The sequence below is a fragment of the Dipodomys ordii genome, unplaced genomic scaffold (genome assembly GCF_000151885.1).
Source record: "Dipodomys ordii isolate 6190 unplaced genomic scaffold, Dord_2.0 Scaffold164, whole genome shotgun sequence".
Taxonomy (NCBI): Eukaryota; Metazoa; Chordata; class Mammalia; order Rodentia; family Heteromyidae; genus Dipodomys; species Dipodomys ordii.
In genome coordinates, this window is record NW_012267380.1 from 3,095,427 (window position 1) to 3,118,848 (window position 23,422).

The 23,422-nt window shown below is 43.3% G+C and overlaps 1 protein-coding gene across 1 annotated transcript in view; it reads right to left on the minus strand.

Moving 5' to 3' along the window:
* Gbas (glioblastoma amplified sequence) overlaps positions 1–23,422 on the minus strand; it is a 24,497-nt gene continuing 1,075 nt past the window's right edge. The window contains exons 2-11 of the mRNA XM_013033177.1: positions 23,319–23,417; positions 15,927–16,066; positions 15,801–15,846; positions 11,988–12,082; positions 11,291–11,361; positions 9,118–9,258; positions 8,301–8,332; positions 2,623–2,717; positions 1,864–1,947; positions 1–985 (exon numbers count right to left, since the gene is read on the minus strand). Of these exons, the coding sequence (XP_012888631.1) occupies positions 921–985; positions 1,864–1,947; positions 2,623–2,717; positions 8,301–8,332; positions 9,118–9,258; positions 11,291–11,361; positions 11,988–12,082; positions 15,801–15,846; positions 15,927–16,066; positions 23,319–23,417 (868 nt within the window). The 3' untranslated portion in view covers positions 1–920. The remainder of the gene's footprint in view (positions 986–1,863; positions 1,948–2,622; positions 2,718–8,300; positions 8,333–9,117; positions 9,259–11,290; positions 11,362–11,987; positions 12,083–15,800; positions 15,847–15,926; positions 16,067–23,318; positions 23,418–23,422) is intronic.

Genomic DNA, 23,422 nt, shown 5'->3' on the forward strand with positions numbered 1-23,422 from the left:
TAAAAGCTTGACATTTGATTTATTCACACTTTATTTTACACATAAATTCCTCAATATATGGGGTAGAAATAATTTTTCAGTTTAATAGGAATTTCATATGATTACAGTCACAAAATTGGCACATGCTACTAAAAACTGAACACACAGAGCTAGACACAGTTTGCAGCTTTCTGCCAAATTAAGTTTCAACACGGATCACCCTTCATCTGTGACCTTGGAAGGGTTTTCAGTGGCTGTAACATCAACCAGAGTTGTCTGAGGTCATAAATGACTGCTTACAAAAGAAAACCTCTTTTCCAAGTGCTACTCGTTTTATAGAAAAATATCACAAATAAAATTAGCCTCTTCCCAGTGTTCATTTCAGTCATTTGATACATGGGTTCAAGCCATTTTCACCATCACAGAGACCGTGGCCCACAACGTGAAGACAGTTATTGATAAAATGTACCTTGTCCACCATTACCAGAGTGGTGATGACACACTTAAGGCTCACTGATTATAGATGGGAGTGAATTCAAACAACTTCAGCTGTTGGGCACACTCATTACTTGTTCCTAGTTTGAGACTCAGAAAATCTTGAGAAACATGACAAAATTTGAATTTCTTCCTGATACAAGAAGTTTGTCAAAATCTGTGCTTATAAAATGTATTTGCTTTTTAAGAAAGAAATGGCTCTTTTCATAGTTGGAATCTTAGATGACAGACTCTAATCGGGACTCGCTTCCTGGAGGGTGGGGAGAGATGGTTCAAAGACAACAGGGAGAGCCTGTCATCGGCCACATGGTAATGGTTTCCTTTCCTGTGATGAATTTTAAAGAGGCCCCTTATAAGCTATGTACAGCAGTGTACACCTCAGTTTTCTCACAATTACTTCTTGACAGGTACCTGTCGCACCACATGGGCACACAGACTCTGTAGCGTTACTGGAGGGGTGAAGTCTTCAGTGGGATCATGATCCTGGATTCCATTTCCTGAATTAGTGGGACTGAAAACAGGTCAAGATTACTGAGCTTGCTGTCCTTCAAACTCGTGGCTAGCAATGTCAAGAGGACACAGAATAGTTCTGTTTCTGAGGCAGCACTGATCTTAGCAGAAATATGTAGACTGTCAACCAGTCAGCTAGCAACCTGCTATTAAGATCAACACACCTTTCCTGGAGACTTGTTCTACTTGTGGGAAATAGGAAAGCCCATACTGTGAGAAAAGGTAATTTCTCAAATGGTTCTTTGAACTAAAATAAATTTATAATAAAACAAAGTAATCATATATTTGAATGTGTCCTATACAAAGGAACAGATATACTGTATTCTTAAACTGCTGAATGAAACATGCCTCTGGTAATGGACAACAGGTATAAGCATAAGCCACAAAACTTCATACTTATATATACTTTTTTTTTCCTTTGGTGGCACTGGAGTTTGAACTCAGAGCCTTGTGTTTACTAGGCAGACACTCCACCACAGACTCATGCCTCCAGCCAATTGTATGATTAATTTTTTTTTTTGTCCTGGTTGTAGGGCCAAAATTTAGGGCCTGGGTACTGTCCCTGAGCTCTTTTGCTCAAGGCTAGTGCTCTACCACTTGAGCCACAGCACCACTTCCAGCCTTTTCTTTTTCTGCTTATGTGGTGCTGAGGACTCGAACCCAGGGCCTCATGCATGCAAGGCAAGGGCTCTACTACTGAGCCACCTTCCCAGCCCAACAATAATCTTTTTAAAGAGAGTCAAGTAAGTATTAAAATTCTGGTTATCTCTCATCTTTACAACCTCTTCACTATCCTAGTAATATATATTTGGAAAGTAAACAAACTAGCCAGAGTGAAAAAATGCAGCTAGAACAGTAAGATAAACGGGCCTGTATTACCTGTATAGTATACCAATTCTTCCCAGCCATGTTTGTGCCATGCTGCATTCCGTATATCTTCTCTGGTCTGAAGATCCTTGTAAGCTTAAAAATAACCACAAAGAAGCAAGATTTAAGACCAGGCATGATGCTTGGCACATCTACTAAGCTGGTAAAGGACTTAGTACCAAGCTCAGAAAATTGTGAGCATGTTGTTCTGGCCAAACTTACTGTTAGTTTCTGTAGGAGAAGCAAAGTGAACTATTCTTTTTTTTTATTTTTTTTATTTTTTTTGGGGGGGGGTCTGGTAGTGGGGCCTGAACTCTGGGCCTGGGTACTGTCCCTCAGCTCTTCAGCTCAAGGCTAGCGCTCTACCACTTGAACCATAGCACCACTTCCAGCTTTTTTCTTTTTGTTTATGTGGTGCTGAGGAATCGAACCCAGGGCCTCAGGCATGCAAGGCAAGCACTCTACCACTGAGCCACCTTACCAGCCCTGTGATCTGCTCTTAAAGTTTTACAGTTCAGTAAATCTGAGACACCTTTCAAACCATGGAACTTCCTCAATAACATTCAATTCAATTGGTGGTACTGTGGACTGAACTCAGGGCTTCAGCTCTTAAGACAGTCCAGTTTACTGTCCAGCCCAGAATTTCCCTGTTGTTTATGGTTTCCAATTTAAGGTTTGCTCTACCGTCCAACCACATTATGACCTCCATTAGAATTTAATTAGCCATGTATCTGAAATCTTATAACTCAAAATGAATGGAAGCATACATACCCCAGAGGTGATGAACCATGTATAGCTGCCCAATCTGAGAGAAGAAGCCCCCCACTGCCTCATTACTGTCCTGTCTGAAGCGGATTGCTCGGGCCCTGGAAGAGGAAAGACAAGGCTGAACAGACTATAGGCCCATGCCATTTGTAGGCAGGGAAAGCTGTTAAGGTGGATAGGTTGCTGTGTCTAAGTGGGGAGTAGATTACTACATTTCTCTCACACCCAGGGAAAGCTGTGTAGAATGAAGCCTCATTTTTTCACAAAAGCAAATACTGAATTGCTATGAAATTATCAGAGTGCAGTCAAAAGCAATTTTAATAGATATAAAATGTAAATACACCTTTCTGTAATTATACAATGCATGATGCAATTATTCCAAATAAAAACATGGGATATCTGGTTTTGTCACTAACTCTTGACATAAAGTTGAGGGAATCAATAGGGGAGGAGCCAGGCAACCTAAATAGAACTGCTTCTCTAAGAACACTCTGGGAGAAAGTGGGGGAAATCTGGTACAGCCCCAGGATGTCAGAGGACAGTGGAGCCACTGCTACAGAACGGGGTTGGAAACAGATGAAGAAGCCAGAGAGAGACCCAGGCACTGAGTGAGTTGTGAATCTCAGTGGCAGGGAGTGTGAGGGTGGGACTTTTTGTCAGCATTTCACCAACACTGTCTCCAGTGCAAGCGCTGGCTAAATGGGTATTAAGACATTCTGTCAGCTGGTAGGGGAAAAACAAAGGAGGAGGTAACAATGCTCGATAGGAAATGTACTCATTACCTTGCTCATGTAACTATAACCTCTCTGTACAGTATTTTTACAATAAAAAAACTATTTAAAAATACATAAAACACTTGGTATACATAAAACTGTGATTACATTGGTTAAAAATGGGCACTTTAGCCGGGCTTGGGTGGCTTATGCCTGTAATCCTAGCTACTCAGGAGGCTGAGATCTGAGAATCGTGGTTCAAAGCCAACCTAGGCAGGAAAGCCTGTGAGACTCTTATCTCCAATAAACCACCAGAAAACTTAAGTGGTACTGTGGCTGAAGTGGTAGAGCGCTCACCTTGAGCTGAAGAGCTGAGGGACAGCGCCCAGGCCCAGGCCCAGAGTTCAAGCGCCACAACTGACAAAAATTCCTCATCACCACATCAGCAGAAAAAGTCAGAAGTGGGCACCGTGGCTCAAGTGGTAGAGCACTTGCCTTGAGCTGAAGAGCTGAAGGATAGCACCCAGGCCACTTGCCTTGAGCTGAAGAGCTGAGGGACAGCACCAAGTGCCACAACCGACAAAAAAAAGGGGGGGGCACCTTAGCTGGATGCTGGTGGCTCCTATCTATAATCCTAGCTAATCAGGAGGCTGTGGTTCAAAGCCAGTCTAGGTAGGAAAGTCTGTGAGACTCATCTCCAATTAAACACCAAAAAGCTGGAAGTGGAGCTGTGGCTCAAGAGGTAGAACACTAGCCTTGAAATACAGAAGCTCAGAGACAGCACCTAGACCTTGACTTCAAGCCCCAGGCCTGGCATAAAAACATGGGTAACATAGCTAGGTATTGGTGACTCACACCATAATCCTAGCTATGCAGGAGACTGAGATCTGAGCATCACAGTTCAAAGCCAGGCCAGGCAGACAAATCCAGGAGGTTGGAACTTAAGAGAAATAGCTCAAGTGGTAAAGTACCAGCCACGAGAGAAAAAGTATGGGGCTCTGGATTCAAGCTTGGCTACTGGCAAAAAGAAAAAAAAGGAAAATTTGTAATAGGTGCCTTTTTTGTTTGTGTTCCAATCCTGGGGCTTGAACTCAGGGCCTGAGTGCTATTTTCTAGCTTCTTTTGCTGAAAGCTAGTGTTCTACTTGAGTTGCAGCTCCACTTCCAGTTTTTTTTTGTTTTTGTTTTTTGGTGGTTAATTGGAGATGAAGGTCTCTTGCCAGGGCTGGCTTTGAACTGTGATCCTCAGATTTCAGCCTCCTCAGTAGTTAGGATTATAGGCATGAATCATAGCACCCAGCTAATTTTTTAAAAAAAATTTTAGATTGGTGTGGTGGTATATTTGTAATCCCAGCTCTTAGGTTGTAACAAAAGAATCAAGAGTTCAAGGCCAGCTTGGGAAACATATGGAGATTCCATCTTAAAAAACAAAAACCTTTTTGACATTTATCACTTGCAAAAAGTATCTATCAGCTCTTGGGCTGGGGAGGTGGCTCAGTGGTAGAGTGCTTGCCTTGCATGCGTGAGGCCCTGGGTTCGATTCCTCAGCATCACATAAACAAAAAGAAAAAAGCCGGAAGTGGCGCTGTGGCTCGAGTGGTAGAGCACTAGCCTTGAGCTGAAGAGCTGAGGGACAGCGCCCAGGCCCAGAGTTCAGGCCCCATGACCGGACCCCCAAAAAAAAAAAAGTATCAGCTCTTTTCATGCCTTTCAGTGTACACCAGCCATGTTATTATTTTATTTTATTTATCTATTTATTTGTTTGTCAGTCACCCGGCTTGAACTCAGATCTTGGCCTCCTGAGTAGCTAGGATTACAGGCATGAGCCACTGGCGCCCAGCTCTATTTTTATTTTTGTTGGTCTTGGGCTTGGACTCTGGACCTGGGTGCTGTCCCTGAGCATTTCAGTTCAAGGCAAGCATTCTACCACTTGAGCCACAGTGTCACTTCTGGTTTTCTCGTGATTAATTGGAGATAAGAGTCTCACAGAAGGCTGGACCCTGGTGGTTCACGCCTGTAATCCTAGCCACTCAGGAGACTGAGATCTGAGGATGGAGATTAAAAGCCAGACCAGGCAGGAAAAGTCTGTGAGGCTCTTCTTTTTTTTTTTGGGTCAGGTCGTGGGGCCTGAACTCTGGGCTCTTCAGCTCAAGGCTAGCACTCTACCACTTGAGCCACAGTGCCACTTCCAGCTTTTTTCTTATGTGGTGCTGAGGAATCGAACCCAGGGCCTTGAGCATGCAAGGCAAGTGCTCTACCACTGAGCCACCTTCCCAGCCCTGTGAGACACTTATCTCCAATTAACCACTAGAAAACTAGAAGTAGCTCAGTGGCTCAAGTAGTAGAGTTCACCTTGACAAAGTAAAAAGAGTCTCACAGACTTTCCTGCCTGAGCTGGCTTTGAACCATGATCCTCAGATCTCAGCCTCCTGAGTAGGATTACAGGCATGAGCCACCTGTTCACTTTTTGTTGTTGTCTTTTTTGGTCAGCCATAGGGCCTGAACTGTGGGCCTGGGCACTGTCCCTCAGCTCTTCAGCTCAAGGCTAGAGCTCTACCACTTGAGCCACAGCACCACTGCCAGCCTTTTCTCTTATGTGGTACTGAGGAATAGAACCCAGGACCTCACGCACTCAAGGCAAGCACCCTACCACTGAACCACTTTCCCAGATCTCATGTTATTTATTTTTGGGGGGTCTGGTCGAGGGGCCTGAACTCTGAACTCTGGGCCTGGGCGCTGTCCCTCTGCTCTTCAGCTCAAGGCTAGCACTCTACCACTTGAGCCACAGCGCCACTTCTGGCTTTTTTCTTTTTGCTTATGTGGTGCTGAGGAATAGAACCCAGGGCCTCAGGCATGCAAGGCACATGTTCTACCACTGAGCCATCTTCCCAGCCCCCCCTCATGTTATTTTTATACTTAGTGAGGTAATCGGAATTCTTAAAAAATATTTAAAAATTATTTTTCCCAAAGCAATTTTCTAGAGTCAAAGGTAGCTGTGAAGGGAGGGTTGCTACCAGAAGCAAAGCTGGGATCTATGATGGACGTCCTCACTGTGGATCACCAAAACATGACATGTCAATGCTGCCTGAGCTCTGGCCCAGCCTCAGTCACAACAGCTTCCCACAGTTAACAGGCCAGGGGAAATCTGCTCTCATCTACTGTGAGAGCCACACCACAGCTGCAATCACACCCAACTCAGGCTCCTCCCTGGTGAAGGGAGGACTCTTGCCACTTCCCCCAAGGTCATCCAGAAACAATGTGCAATTTGTTAACCTGCACCCTCACCTTTGGAATTATGTAATCAGTATCATCACAAAAATTACAAATCTATGGATGAAGTATTGAAATTAAGCAAATCAAACCCTGCTCAGAAGGAAAAAAATTTCATTGATAGTGTTACAATTTCCAGATAATTCATTTCATTTTGCATTTTTCTAATTTAGTCATAGAAGGCAAAGAAAATATACTTGCCTTAGCTTGGTAATAATCAGAAGCATGTACTGAAGATATCACCATCTTAGTTACCTATGTGTCAAAATATAAATTGAATGCCACTGGCTTTATACACTAAAGAAAAAGTAACTGACTAACCCACCACATCCTGTGCATTCCATGGTGAGCAAGTTTTAACACTAACCACACACCAAGCTGTGGAGCATGCTGTGGACATCTGCATGCCTGTCTGGCCACTCGACGTCTCTTCTGTTGGGTTCCGGTGCTCAGTGGTCATGTCCCTCTACACTTCCTGAACAACTGACAGACTGTCTTATTTCAGTGGCTGCCTTGTTTCACTTTCCCATCAGCAGTAAATGAAGATGTAAATGCCTGCCGTCCAGGAGGACATCGTGTTAGTTATACCATCCAGTGAGTACTGAAGTTGTTTATCACTGCAGGTTTGCTCTGTATTTTTATAATACTAAAGATGTGGAATACTTGTGTGTGTGTGGGGGGGGGCATGCTGGAATTTGAATTTAAGACCTCATACTTCATAGGAGGCAGGTGTTCTATCATTTGAGCCACATCCCAAGCCTTTTCCTTTTACTTAGGTTTTTCAGATAGTGACTCAGGTTTTGCCTAGTGCAGCCTTGGCCCCGTGTAACTGGGATTATAGACATATGCACCACTGTACTAGCTTTATAGGTGAGATGCACTTGCTAGCTTTTTGCCTGGGTTGGCCTCAAACTGAATTCTCCTAATCTCTACTTCCCACTTAGCTGGGTTTACAGGCTTGAGCCACAGCACCTGGCTGAAATATTTTTCATGTGTTTATTAGAATTTTCTGGTGAAACACATATCCAAATCCTTTTCCCATTTAAAGAGATATTTTAAGCCAGGCCTGGTGGTATACATCTGTAACCCTAGCATTAGGGAGGCTGAGATAGGAAGAGACAGAGTTCCAGGTAAGCCTAGATAACAATGCAAGACCCTGTTTTAAAACACCAATAAATAAATGTTTTATTTGCTTTTCTTGTGGGAAAAAGACAACACTGAACTTAACATTCTATTTTCACGTGTGTAGTTCAATGTCAAGTGTAAGCACATTTCTGCACACATGTCTACAAAACTCTGTACTTTGCAGATCTGAGTCTTGTCACCCACTAAACACAAACTTCTCCCCTCCCCAGCCCCCTTTTCAGTTTTTGTTTCTATGATTGTGCCCATTTCGGATGTTCTCACAAATGAACTCATACACTGTTCAACCTTTTGTGACTGAGGTTGGTTCACATAATATTGTCCACTGTGTACCAAGTGACAGGACCTCCTTTATTTTTTTGGGTCCGGTCGTGGGGCCTGAACTCTGGGCCTGGGTGCTGTCCCTCAGCTCTTCAGCTCAAGGCTAGCGCTCTACCACTGAGCCACCTTCTCAGCCCATAGCATTTTTCTTAAGATTTTTTTTCCCCTTAGGATTCACATTGTGGCTTAAAAAATACATGATTAAAACCAATAAAATCAATATCAATAACATACTCACCAGTAATTGCCCCACTCAATCATGGTTCCCGGCTGAAAAGAGATGAAGACTTTGGTTAGTTCTTCTATGATAAAATAGAGAAGCAAGAGTGAGTATGACTGTTTACTTGTTCTCATTCCACAGAAGAAATTGTATTTCATGGCTTCATAGACTAAGATGACAAATGTACAATGATAACCAGTTTATGGTTAACAAAACAAGACAGGAAGTGGTGCTGTGGCTCAAGTGGTAGAGCCCTTGCCTTGAGCTGAAGAGTGCAGGGGCAGCGCCCAAGCCCAGAGTTCAAGCCCCACAACTGACAAAAAAAAAAAATCAAAACAAGACGTAGGTCCATACTAGAAAAGACCACTGAAAGACCCTGCTTCATTTTCTCCAGCTCAGGACTTGGGCGCTGTCCCTGAGCTTCTGTGTTCTACCATTTGAGCCATAGCTTCACTTCTGGCTTTTTCTGTGATTAATTGGAGATAAGAGCTTCATGGATTTTCCTGCCCAGGCTGGCTTCAAACCAAGATTCTCAGATCTCAGCTTCCTGACTAGCTAGGATTATACGTGTGAGCCACTGGCGCCTGGCTGAGGTCTTTCCTTTTAAAAACAAAAATGTTATTTAGGGAAAAAAAATCAAACATATATATTATATAAGACCATACAAACAGAAGAGCATAGTGGAATAGGAAAAAATGAGAAAGAAATGGGAGAACTAGATAGGGAGAAAATTAGCCAAATCAAACTCTTAAGGCTAACCTCCATAACAGAATCTACACTCCAGGTTTACTGTCAGCAATTGGAGGCTTGCTCTTCTTCCTGCCTCCATACTTACTCGGAGCTGGTAGGACCTGAGTTCATATATATTAGGCCCTGCCCGTGGGACAGGCTCGTTCCAGAAACTGAACTCCAACAGCAGCTGGTTCTTCCTGGAGAGAAGCATGTCACTTCTTGCCTTCCGGAACCTCACAAATTCCTTCGGGTAAAAAAGATACTCTCATGAAATCTTCTAATTCTTACATATTAGTGTAGTTTAGAAACTGTGATGTGCCCAGAGAATACTATCATAGAAAAGGTAACTTAAAGTCCCAGATGGCCTGAGACAATCCTTTTTATTTGTTGAACCAGTGTGAGGACCCACAGCACTCATCTGCACTGCTGGGTGTCCAGAGATACACAACAAATACATGCTCACCGCATTACTTAAATGACAATGTAAACAAATTTTGTGTGTGTGTGTGTGTATTGAGAGTCCTAGGGCTTAAACTCAGGACCTGGGCACTGTCCCTGAACTTTTTTTTTTGGGGGGTCCGGTCGTGGGGCCTGAACTCTGGGCCTGGGCGCTGTCCCTCAACTCTTCAGCTCAAGTGGTAGGCTAGCGCTCTACCACTTAAGCCACAGCACCACTTCCGGCTTTTTTTTTCTTTTTGCTTATGTGGTGCTAAGGAATCGAACCCAGGGCCTCATGCATGCAAGGCAAGAGCTCTACCACTGAGCCACCTTCCCAGCCCCCTGTCCCTGAACTTTTTTGTTCAAGGCTAGCACTCTACTACTTGAGCCACAACTCCACTTCTGGCTTTTGGTGATTAATTGGAGATAAAAGTCTCATGGACTCAGGGCCAGTGGCTCATGCCTGTAATCCTAGCTACTCAGGAGGCTGAAATTTGAGAATCTTGGTTTTGCGGTTCGAAGCCAGCCTGGACAGGAAAGTCTGTGAAACTTATCTCCAATAAACCACCAGAAAACCAGAAATGGTGCTGTGGCTCAAGTGGTAGAGTGCTAGCCTTGAGCTGAAGAGCTCAGGGACAGTGTTTAGGCCCAGAGTTCAAGCCCTACAACTGACAAAAAAAAAAAAAAAGTCTCATGAACCTTCCTACACAGGAAGGCTTCAAAGTGCAATCCTTAGATCTCAGCCTTCTAAACATTTGTGAGCCATTGGTGCCTGGCTTACAAATTTAATTTTTTAATGTCCGTAAGCAGTGTTGGACCATATTGGAATGGAGGCTACCTGATGGCCACAAAACAACTCCCAAGGCATTTATACTCTTGTGGGAGCTTCCATAAAAGGCTTTCTTTCCTAATTATGTGTGGCTGCAGATGTGGCTCGGTGGTAGAGTGTTTGCCTAGTGTGTTCAAGATCAAGCTCCCAGAAGTGAAGGGAGGGGCAGGATGGCAAAGTTGGCCCAAAGGAATACCACATGTGCTGACATTCCCTGAAGCAGATGGACATTGGGTAACCAAGGTCTTCCTGTGTCTACCATGCAGACACGCTGGCCTCAATGTATTGGCTTATTAGTTTAAAAGCACAACTGGAGTTTTATTTATTTATTTTTTCGCAGTCCTGGGGCTTGAACTCAGGGCACAGGCTCTGACCCTGAGCTCTTTTCTCAAGCACTCTACCACTTTAAGCCACAGTGTCACTTCTAGTTTTCTGGTGGTTACTTGGAGATAAGGACCTCATGGTCTATCCTGCGATGGCTGGCTCTGAACTGTGATTCTCAGATTTCAGACTCTTGAGTAGGTAGGATTACAGGTGTAAGCCACCAGCACCTGGCTACAAGTGGAGTTTTATAACAAGAGCTGTCATTTTAATAATATTAAAACTGGTAAGCATGAAATAGTAACTCCATGCTTCAGGAATCCAAATTTCTACCACAAAATTTCTACCATAAAATTTTTACCACAACTAGATTTATGAAACAATGACCCCTCTGTATATCACCTTTACAGTGACAATAAAAATATTTAAAACAAGAGAAGAAAAAAAATTCCACTCCCCCAAAAAACACCCTTAGAGGCTAGAGGCATGGCTTAGGTGGTAGAGCGCCAGCAAATTAGCAAAAGTGTCAGATACGAGTTCAAGCCCCAGTTTCAAACAACAGAAATTTCTACCACAAAAACAAAGTGTTTACTAACAAAAATTAAGGAGAGATAAGTCATTTAATTTTGTACTAACACATTTTGTATTATTAGATTGAATAAGTGTACATTTTTTTCAAAACCATTACCTGATTTTCTCTGAGTTTACTCATAACCTCCGTGAGAGCTGGATAGCCTCCTTCATAGCGCCACAGGTGGACTGAAATGCATTTTAAAAGACAGCACACACTCAGAGCTCCACAATACCCTAACCAGGAAAATATCCTAGATACGTGTAACAAAAACATAGTGCAAAACTAATGTTCCATGTACTGTAGTGACCTGAGTTAAGTAACAAATGAACTGTAATGTGTCATGTAATTGACACAGCAATTACATTACAAAGTCTTTATTTATTTATAGTTTGTTGTGGGGCTTGAACTCTGGGCCTGGGTGCTGTCCCTAAGCTCTTCAGCTCAAGGCGAGCGCTCTACCACTTGAGCCACAGTGCCACTTCTGGTTTTTTGGTGGTTAAGTGGAGATCAGAGTCTCATGGGCTTTCTTGCCTAGGCTGGCTTTGAACCATGATCCTCAGATTTCAGCCTCCTGAGTAGCTAGGATAACAGGTGTGAGCCACTGGAGCCTGGCTATAAAGTCTTAATAATAGATTAAAACACTAAAGATAATAAACAGTAGTTTTTAATGAATTATTGAAGAGACTACTTTAGCCATAAGATTAGACTGAAACTTGAAAAACTATGATTAATAAAATAAGTATTCAATTAGGAAATTATTTGAATGAGTACAAAAAGGCTTAAGGAAAATATGTTTATTTCAAAGACCTACCAGCTTGATCCTGCTCGCCATACCATGTGTTCCAAGTCCCCACCAAAGTACAAGGGTAATGCTTATCTTCATGAATCTTTGGCAACACCTCTTGACTTAAAGAGAAGAAACAGTAACACTAATTAAACAACCAAGAAAATTTACCAGTGGTCCACACAAACAGTAAAAAGAAAGAGACCACCTACGCTGGGTTCTGACAGCTGATTTCAGAGCACATTTATGATAAAATGAGGCCCAAAAGGTAACCTTTAAGTTGAATTCTGTTTTACACTATCACCTCACTTATCAGAAGCTTAGCTTTCAACCCAAGCTGTCTACAAGAGTGGGCAGCAACTAAAGTATAAAAACAATGAAGAGGCAAAGGTTCCTAGATTGCAGGACTTCTTGCTGTCTCAGGGAAAGAGCACTGCTTAGGAATGTAATGTTTACAAAAATGTGGTTCTACTGGACATCAGTGGGGTTATGTGGAGGTGTGGCTCAAAGTGGTAGAGTGCTAGCCTTGAGTGAAGTAGCTCAGGGACAGTGTCCAGGCATTGAGTTCAAGCCATACAACTGACTAAAACAAAACAAAATAAACAAAAAACAAACAAACAAACTTGGTTCTGCTAGTTCTAACATCTAAAAACCCAAAAACATGAGAAAGGGAAGAGAGTCAGACAAGAGAATTGGTACAGCAGGTAGAGTTACCAGGAAGAGAATAGGCAGGCCTCAAAGAAAGGAGAAAGAAAATGATGAGCACACAAGGCCTCAATCTTCAACAGTCCTAAATAGCATCATCAGGGCCAAAACTAGAGCTAGGCTAGAGGTATTACATAGCTTCACACAAAACACAGCAACCAGTTCATTACCTCTGACCATATAGTATGGACCAGTGGCCGAACCACGGAAGACAATGGCTAGACATAATTTACCAGAGGCTTCATAATTTACCAGCTGGGCTCTGTGGAAACCCTCCCAAAGGATGATGCTATGTGCAAGGATGGTGAGAGCAAGGGCCACACTGTTTTACACCAGGAGAAAAGCTCAAACCCACACAATTTCTGAGCAGAAAAATGGTGATGAAATATACAGTGCTCATTCCACAATGGATGCAAAAGGACTTCAAGGTCAGAAATGGAGCCTGACCAACCCTGGCATTACCTGAATGGAAGTTGTCAGGCAGGCAGTACTTATGCCCCCAACTAGACAGGCCAGACGAATCTCATTATAAAAGCCCCTGAAAACCAGGCAAGACTTAAGTCTTTATGTTCTGGAAACTGGAAGTGTCAAGAGAAAAGAAAAAAAAAACACAGGAGGGAGAAAATGGATCTGAAACAGATCATCCACTATCCATTGGGATAATGGATTACAGAGTGGGGTGCTGATAAGGGAAAAGTAGCCTGGAAAGGCAGTCAGAAGGGAGGGCAACTTGGGAATAGGGCTTGGCAGACTACAAGAGGCAGATGTCAGAAGAGAAGGAAACAAGCAGAGAACCCAAAGGTATTACTGGATGAAGAATGTAGCCTCTGTGACTGACTAGTCACAAGGTCTAAGGACAGGCAAGTGGACAGTGCTGGCAGGAAGGTGGTTTTGCATGTTGAGGTTTGAGGCAGCTGATACTAATACGGATAGGCAGAATGAGACAGGGGGTGAAACAGTAAAATGGGATGAAGATAATCCAGTGTAGAAAAACGCAAGTGTGGAGAAAACTGTTCATTTTATGAGAAAAGATAGAGATAAACATCTATTCTGTTTCAGGTCGTTTTTAAATAAAGAGATACACTGAGGTGAGCAAGAAATTCTATGCTGTTGCATTTGACTAAATACCTAAAAAAAAACAAACGGAAAGCTTTGCTTCTGAAAATTGTTCTGAGTTCTGGAGACAAAAATCATTTGCCTTCTCAGATATTAAAAGGTCTTTGTCTTGTATTTGTTCACAACTAATTGTTAAAATATTACTTTAACTATGAATTGAGCTAAATTTTCCCAAATTTTATCAGAGGTATGGGTCTTGTCATAGAACAATCAGCTCAGGGGTCACAGATTCTGGAAAAAGGGAAGAATTGGGAAGAAATAACAGTAATAATCACATATGTACAGGATACTTTTTTCCTCTCTTTTTTTAGTGCTAGTCTTGGGGCTTGAACTCAGGGTCTGGGCACTGTCTCTGAGTTTTTTGTTTTTGTTTTTTGTCAGTCATGGGGCTTGAACTCTGGGCCTGGGCGCTGTCCCTCAACTCTTCAGCTCAAGGCTAGTGCTCTACCATCTGAGCCACAGCACCACTTCTGGTTTTCTGGTGATTAATTGGAGATAAGAGTCTTACAGACTTTCCTGCTCGGGCTGGCTTTGAACCTTGATCCTCAGATCTCAGCCGCCTGAGTAGCTCAGATTAAAGGTGTGAGCCACCGGCACCAGGCTCTCCCTGAGCTGTTTTGCTCAAGGATAGTGCTCTACCACTTGAGCCACAGCTCCATTTCTGCAGTTTGGTAGGAAACTTGGGGATAAGAGTCTCACAGACTTTCTTGCTCAGGCTGGTTCTGAACCTCAGATCTTAGCTTCCTGAGTATCTAGGATTACAGGTATGTGTTACCCAGCTTTGTTGTTGTTGTTGGTCATGGGGCTTGAACTCTGAGCCTGGGTGCTGTCCCCAAGCTCTGTAGCTCAAGGTGAGCACTCTATCACTTGAGCCACAGTGCCACTTGCAGTTTTTTGGTGGTTAATTGGAGATCAGAGTCTTATATCTCAGCCACTTGAGTAGCTAGGATTACAGGTATGAGCCACTGGTGAATGGCTTTTTTTTTTTTTTTTAGATAGGCTCTCACTTTGTAAACCAGGCTGTTTTTGAACTGGCAAATATCAGCCTTAGAGTTCAGGGATTATAGGCATAACCTGAGCCCTATGCAGAACTTTCATGTGCCAGTCTCTTTAGGAGGAAATCTAGCAACAGTGGAGATCACAGGAAAATGAGTTTTAATTCTCTTTTTTTTTTTTCCTTTTTTTGGGTCTGTCGTGAGGCCTGCTGGGCCTGGGTGCTGTCCCTCAGCTCTTCAGTTCAAGGCTAGCACTCTACCACTTGAGCCACAGCACCACTTCTGGCTTTTTTCTTTTTGCTTATGTGGTGCTGAGGAATCGAACCCAGGGCCTCAGGCATGCAAGGCAAGCGCTCTACCACTGAGCCACCTTCCCAGCCCCGAGTTCTAATTCTTAACCCTCAAAGTTGTCCAGAGATGGAATTTATTTATGCATGATTTGCCAGGAAGGTCTGCGAAGAGACTTAAGCACTGGAAGAACCGATGACTAGATGGCGTTGCATGGCTCCTGCCAATCTTCAAAAGCTGGTAGCATTCTAGACTGTGAGGAGACCATATGAGGGGTTAGCTGTTTAAAATCAAAACGCATAGGCGAACCAAACAACTCAGTTTAAGTATAAACAGTTGGATGCTGGTGACTCACATCTGTAGCCCTAGCTACCAGGGAGATGGAGCTCAGGATGATCAGGATCAAGGCCAGCCCAGGGAGGAAAAACTTAACAGAGACTCATCTCAACAAATAAGGTAGGTGTGGTGGTTACATCTGTAATCTCAGTTGCATGGGAGGCTTAGGGAGAAGGACCAAAGTCTGAGGCAGGCTCCAGACCAAAAACACAAGACTGTAGCAGAAAAAATAATTAAAGCCAAAAGGGATGTGGGTGTGGCTCAAGTGGTAGAGTACCTGCTCAGAGAACTCAAGGCTTCCATGAGATAAAATACACCAGTCTCTGCTATCAAGTATTAGTAAAACTAACAAATCCTAAAATCACTTTTTCCCAAGGAAAAGATAGTTCAATATACACACCAAATTTTGTTGTATGCATCTAGGCACTCCGGTTTAACATTGTGAACTGAAACAAAAGAAAATTCCATAATGAATTTGTTTGAATAAACAACAAAAGCAGCTATGAAACGTGAACCTATTACTCACATTGCAATTTGTACAAACTGCTCGTTTCCCTTTTGGCTAGGAGATTAGAATGAGCATCTTTTCTCGGGTCAACTTTCCTGACAAATAAAGATTTTAACCAGCTGTCTTCTCGGGGCCTGTTATCGGATGATGTCACTCTCCTGTGGAATAACAAACACAACAGTGAGTCTCAGCCAGCAGGTCCTGTCACATGCCACCCTGCTGTCTTCATCAAGCCTGCACTGTGTCCTTGCCCTGTGCTCTGAACCTAGGCACACAACCTCGCTTGGCCATGTGCATGCTCAAGAGCAGCAGCAGAGGCTACCAAGTGGACAACCTCACGCCTCACAGTGCAATCCTAGTAGTGCTCTTCCGCTGCCCCAGCGCAGCTTTGACAAAGACCTGCTGGGTGCTGGGAGATGAAAAAGCGCTATGGCTGAAACAGTATGAATATACTCAATGGTAGTGAATTGTACACTTAAAAATTATCCCAGTGATATATTTATGCGGTATTTTAATACAAGGTGTGGTGCAGTGGCATCTATCTTGAAGTTTCAGATCAGCTCTGGCAAAGGTGAAAGAGATCCTCCTCTCACCAGCGGCTGGTCATGGAGATGTGTGCCTGTCATCCCAGATACTCAGGAGGCAGAAATAACAGTGGGAATTGAGATTCAGGTCAGCCTGGCCAAAAACATTAATCAAACCCTAAGAGCTGAGGATCTGGCTCAAGTGGGAGAGCACTTGCCTAGCAACAAATCCGTGAGTTCAAACCCCAATACCTCTAAAAAAAGGGAAGGAGGTTTGGTTTGGAAACAGATAAAGGTTATGATTATGTAGCATAAAGCTAATAAAACTAATGCTACTGAGTTCCACACTTAAAGGTGATCAGAATGGGGATTGGGATGTGTAAGGGTTGTGAAGCAGACACTGTCCATGCATGGCCCTAGGCTGCATTCTTAGCAACATGGAAAAAAATATGTAGATAAATTTGGCTGAAGCAATGATCTATACTTTAACCATGACACTCTAAGTGCCCTCTTAACACCCACAGGCTTGCTTGGTGAGAACACAAACTTGGATGACCTACAGGACAGTGTAATATTTTATCAAAATGATTTTGGCCCAGCAATTACACTAGCCATTCCACACAGGCAGCTATATTTATCTAAGTGCTGGAGACTAAATGCACAAAAACATTCACTACTTGCATTCCTTACACTTCTTTCCTAATGCAGATAATTTAAGGTGTACTAAAACAGATTAATTAATTAGGGAATGCCACAAATTAAGAAAAAAAAACATCAAGAGGAATGGTTGCTTCATGTCCTCAGGAAAATATGTTCTCCACTGCTTCTTGGGATGCATACTTAGGTTCCATGCTGGAACAACACAAATTCCTATTATTATGCAAGAATGTATTTTAGAAATAGTAGTATTCTAATTTCATATTTACATGCATTAATATCAACTGCTTTTGATTACAATCCCCGTCTCCCCTCCCATTTTGTGCCAGTACTGGGGCTTGAACTCCAGGCCTAGAGCTCTACCACTTAAGCCACAGCTCTATGTCAAGTTTTTGCTAGTTAAATGGAAATAAGAGCCTCAAGGGGCTGGGAATGTGGCTTAGTGGTAGAATGTTTGCCTAGCATGCATGGGTTCAATTTCTCAATACCACATAAACAGAAAAAACCAGAAGCGGCACTGTGGCTTAAGTGGTACAGTACTAACCTTAGGCGAAAGAAATTCTGGGACAGTGCCCAGGCCCTGAGTTCAAGCCCCAGGACTAGACAAAAAAAAAAAAGCCTCAAGGCTTTGTCCATCTGGGATGGCTTTAAATCTCAATTCTTAGATCTCAGCCTCCTGAGCCACCAGGATTAGACACAAGTCACTGGTAACCAGCAACATTTTCTTGTAAAGTCAACAAAAATGTATGGGCTTAAATGTGTTTTAAAAAGAAGCTGGAGACTCTTCTTTTGGCTTTTACTCTATGATAGAATCCCTTATTTAATGGTTATATTCTGGAGTGGGTGATTCTGGAGCTACTGTTTCTCACTTGTATAATGCACAAAATACTCCTAGAGAATGCACTTAACACACTCAGGTGAGAACCTGATCTATAGTGATTAACTTTCTAAAACTATTTTTTAAATAAAAGTTTCCCAAAGTTGAAGACACTATATATTAAAACTTCTAGCTCTTTAACAAAAGGCAAAACATATGGTGTTTTTCTTTCACAACTCTTTGATTAGAAAAAAACTGAATTTCAAGAAGGCACCTTTCCATATGAGTCAGGGTAAAATTTATTTCAATAAAAATAAAAACATTTGCCAGGCACCAGTGGTTCACACCTAGATTCCTACTTACTCAGGAGGCTAAGATCTGAGCATTTTGGTTCAAAGCCAGCCCAGAGCTGGGTGCTGGTGCCTCATGCCTATCATCCTAGCTACTCAGAAGGCTGAGCTCTGTGGATCGTGGTTCAAAGCCAGCCCAGGCAGGAAAGTTCATGAGCCTCTTATCTCCAATAAATTACAAAATAAACTGGAAGTAGAGCTGTGGCTAAAGTGCCTCTTGAGCAAAAGAAGCTCAGGGACAGTGTGCAGACCCTGAGTTCAAGCCCCAGGACCAGAAAAAAAAAATCCACTTGCTGGTGGTTCATGCTTGTAATCCTACATACTTAAGAGACCGAGATCTGGAGATTCACAGTTTGAAGTCAGCCTGAGCAGAAAAGTCTGAGGGACTTCATTTCCATTGAACCAGCAAAATGCCAGACTAGAGGTGTGAAGTCAAGTGAGAGTGCCAAGCAAGCAAGCCAAGCAGGAGCAAGGCTCTGAGTTCAAGCACAAATATAAGCAGGCAGGTGCTGGTGGCTTATGCCTGTAATCCCAGCTACCTAGGAGGCTACAATCTGAGGATGGTGGTTTGAAGCCAGTCAGGGCAGGAAAATCTGTAAGACTTTTTTTTTTTTGTCGGTCGTGGGGCTTGAACTCTGGGCCTGGGCGTTGTCCCTCAGCTCTTCAACTCAAGGCGAGTGCTCTACCACTTGAGCTACAGCGCCACTTCCTCTGTAAGACTCTTATCTCTTATATCCACTAACAACAACAACAACAAAAAGCTGGAAGTGGTGCTGTGGCTCAAGTGGTAGAGTATTAAGTCTTGAGCAAAAAACCTCAGAGATAGTGTTCAGGCCCTATTTAGTTATATAAATACAAATGACAAACCCTCCCCCCCACCGCTCAAATTTGTTTAGAATGGTTTATATATGCCAGCTTTTTAGATGTTTAATATCTCATGAGATTAAATGACAAGCAGATAAAATTATTATGATAATTTTTACAATAGATATTAGGGATATGGAAGTGTTTTGTAAACAGAAAATGCTCAGCAGAGGAAGCAGTCAGGATAGGACACGTACAAGAATCTCTGAATCCTGGTCTTCAGAGGGGCAGGGTGAAAGCAGACCCTCCTCCCTACCCCTGAGGATCTCAACTACTTAGAACTTGAGTGCCGATTGCCTTGACACATGAAAGCAGTCTGTTCCAGCCCTGCTCGCCATTGATTGCAAGCCTTGCCATCATCTGAGTGTCAGATGAGCTAAGCTGACTACTCTATAGATGATCCCAGTCTTCTCACTGTGTATGACCAGCGAGAAGGAGGTAAAAAGCTACAATGGCTGTCAGAGTAATAGGAAGCTGGCAAGGCATCAGTCCTTTACTGACAATGACAATCACCAATGTCAGGAGTCTCTATAGCATCAAGTGCTAATCACCAATGTCAGAGGTCACCATAGCATTGAGTGATAACACTGATGTTGCGAGTCTTATAACATCAACAGAGGAGGGAGCACCAGTCTACAAAATATCAGACTTGAAGTAGAATAAGCATGAGGGGAGTGAGGTTCTGTGAGCATCCGTTTGAATCAGATACTGAGCCTGAGCCTGTTCAGCCACATGGGAAATTCTATTAGCAATCACCCAGAGTCAGCATGGATGCTGTGGAAGAAGATGTAGACACACATAGACATACACACACAGTTGATGCTCAAGGGAACAAATCACAGCTTCTGAGGAACTGAGGGACTCCAGGAAAGACATTCAGCTGTTTTAGAAGACAAGTGAGCGGATAAACAAGGCAGGTGATAATCCAGTCAAAAGGAACAGCATGTACAAAGGCAAAGAAAGAGTCATGGAAATAAGTGACCTGTTTCTGACATAGCAGAGTTCAGGAAGGCAGGAGAGCAGGGAGGGGGAGGATGGAGCGAGATGTAACAACAGGGTAAAGGCAGGCAGGGTAGTTAGGCTCTTACACAGCTTACGTAGAGGATTGCATCCTGACATGTCATGATGCTGGCAGCTTTTCAAGTGTGTACAAAGCAGCCTGGCAGTGCTGTGGCAGATGACAGTGGCCATGTAGGCAGGCATCAACAGTCCTGGGCGCCTGTGGTTGCCATGCCTAGCAGCTATAGGCATAAAGGATATACAAATACACATTCACTGGATGGGCAAAGGGTGGTCCAGGGTTAAGCAGAAACATTCTTTTGAATATATTTGAAAGACACTGTTGAGGTTGGGGTATGTAGTGCAGTGGCAGAGTGCTTGCCTATCCTACATTCCAAGCCCCAAGTTTAATTTTTGGCACGGCAAAAACAAACAAACACCCTCCTGAGATGAAAGGTTGAAGCAGGTCCTGATCAGCTGCGTAAAATGGTGATAAGGCTTAGTTAGAGCAAATGGAAAAGATAAGTATATTGAAATGCATTAAGACCCCATGACAGGCAGCAGGATCAGAACAGGCTTCCTCATTTGACCCTCAAATATTTACTAATGGCACATAGTATGTGCCAGGCCCTGGGCAGCTGAGGAACAGAGGAGAAAATAGTCCAGCTCTGCCTTCAAAGTGCCGAGTCTGCAGGAGGGTTATTGAAGCATAATCATCACCCAGTGTCAGGCAAGGGTTCAGAGATACTGGTGGTAGGTAGAAAGGCGAGCAGGAGATGAGTCCAGGTTAGCTGGGGGGAAGTTAGAACTGGCTGAAGAAGTATTTGTTGATCCAAAGTCTTGTAGATAATTTGTCAGGTGGAAAAGAAAGTATATGTTAAGGATTATGTGCCAAAACCAGGAGCTTGCAAACACCACTTGTTCCAAGGAACTTTTGTGTTACAGCAGCAGCTATCCAACCCCACTCCTACCACAAAGCTCTTGTGTCAACCCCGTTAAACCTGTTTTCTAAGCTGCTACTATAGAGACCCATTTACCCACCTTTCATTTTGAAATATTTCAGAGAAGTTGAGGAAGGACAATCAATACCTTGCATACAGATTTAAAAAGAACCTGCTACTATGTCCAATTTCTATTTACTTTTTATTTTTTTTCTGGTACCAGGGCTTGAACTCAGGGCCTCACTCACACTTGGGTCAGTTGGAGATGACTAATCCATGCCTTCAGCCCTACTTTTTAATTTTTACACAAGCATTTGCAAACAGTATATGGAAAGAAATACTTCACCACAGATCACCTAAAAACAAAGACAAATCTGAAATGCTATTATTACACCAAGACAATAATTCCACAGCATCTAATATCCACACCCCCTATTGGCTGGGAGATAGACGGTGGATGGGAAAAAGGATTAGGATCCAGAGTTTGTATAATAGAAATCTTTGTAATGTCTTGTTAGAAATTTTCAGCTCTCCTCTTTAGCGATAGGTTCAAGACCATGTTCTTTGTAAGATTCAAACAAGTGCTGCTAGGGGCTGAGATGAGGGTCATGGATGGAAAAGACAGAATGAAGACATGCTAAAGACAGAACTATTATAGTAGCAACAGATGGGGTGGGGGTGGGGGTCGGGCTTGAGGAAGACCTGCTGGTTTCTGGTTTGGACCACTAACTGAAAGATGCTTCTTTGGAGAGAACGAAGAGGAGCAGGCTTTGTAAAAGCATGAATTAAACCTGGGTGCAGAAGGCTTCCAGCACTTGCAAGACACTCATCACTCTGGGCCTGGCACCTAGCTGCATTAGGACATATACTGGGTTGGGGTGCCCAAGAAGTTGCACTGCTTTCTAAAACTGACCCCACAGGGTTACTGCAGCATGCCTGTTGGCAAAGCCAGTTTCCTTCTGTCATGCTGCTTAACCTGACAGATGATGGCCTCCTTGGGATGATACCTCTTTCTGGTAGCAGTCACATACCACCTTCCTGGATGCTCTTTCTAGCTCCCTTTTTGGCCACCTCACCTCTACCTGCCTGCAAATGCTCATATGCCAGAGCTTGTTTCTCAACCTCTTTATTATCCATACTCCTGCCTCAAGCCATCTCTGTGGTTTTAAAAATCATTATGAAAAATTTCAATCAAATACCCAATAGCACACAGAAGGTCCATATGCCCATCAGCATGTAGCCTTCCTATTGTCTTACCCTTCATGCTGGTATTAGCACAGAGTTGCCTCCAGCCCAGACATCTGAGAGGACTCACACTGGTTTTATCTATATGAATAGCAAACTGCCCTTGCAAACTTCCCAAGTTTCCAAACTTGAGCAAGAAAAGACTCTGATCTTAAGTCCCAATACTGGCACAGAAAACAATAATTAAAAAAAATCACCTTGGAAACAAAAACACCAAATGTAAGTAATTTGGACTTTGAGTATCAACTCCAGGAAGGGCACACTGCACCTGCAGCCTCACAAAGGAGAGTTCAAACATCTTTCTTCCTTGCATCGCTTGCTTTCTGTGAGTTCCACCTCCTAAGACTCAAGTGCTACTACTATGATGACACTAAGTCATAGCAGTGTTTGATCCTCAGCACTGCAAAACAAAACAATAAAAAAAGGTGCCCATCCCTATAATCCTAGGTACTCAGGAGGTTAAGATCTGAGGACCGCACTTCAAAGCCAGCTCGGGAAGTCCATGAGACTTATCTTCAATTACACCAAAAAGCTGCAAGCAGAGCTGTGGTTCAAGTGGTAGGGCGCTGGCCTTGACCAAAAAAAACTAAGGGAGGCCTTGAAATCAAAACCCCAGGACCTGCACTATATATACATATATATGTATATATGTATGTATAAAATAAATAACAACAAAATGCCAGTTCTATTGCTTTCCTTGTTAAAAGACAACTATATTTTCCAGAGGCCCATCAACTGCTATCACCACCCAAAGGACAACACTAAAACGAACCAGTTGAAGAGATAAAAGCAAGCAAGCAAGCAAGCCAGGATGTGGAGTATGGCACGTGCAATGTCAGGGTGTCAGACTGACACCCGAACCTCATCCAGAGAAGGAAGTTGGGAAAAAGTTTCAATGTGAATACAGTTTCTCTTCGGCTGCAAAAGTGTTGCGGTTGGCAATAGTTTTGGATACACTGCTTTCAAGGGCAAGTCAAGGCTGTCCGGGGCCGGGCCTGGCGCTCCGCCCTCACCACCTGCAAGGCCAGTTCTCCGGGGACGGGGACCCGGTTTCTCCTCCACCCGCGGCGGCCGCGGCGAGGGCCGGGCGGGAAGCGCAGGCCGCGTCAGGCCTGGG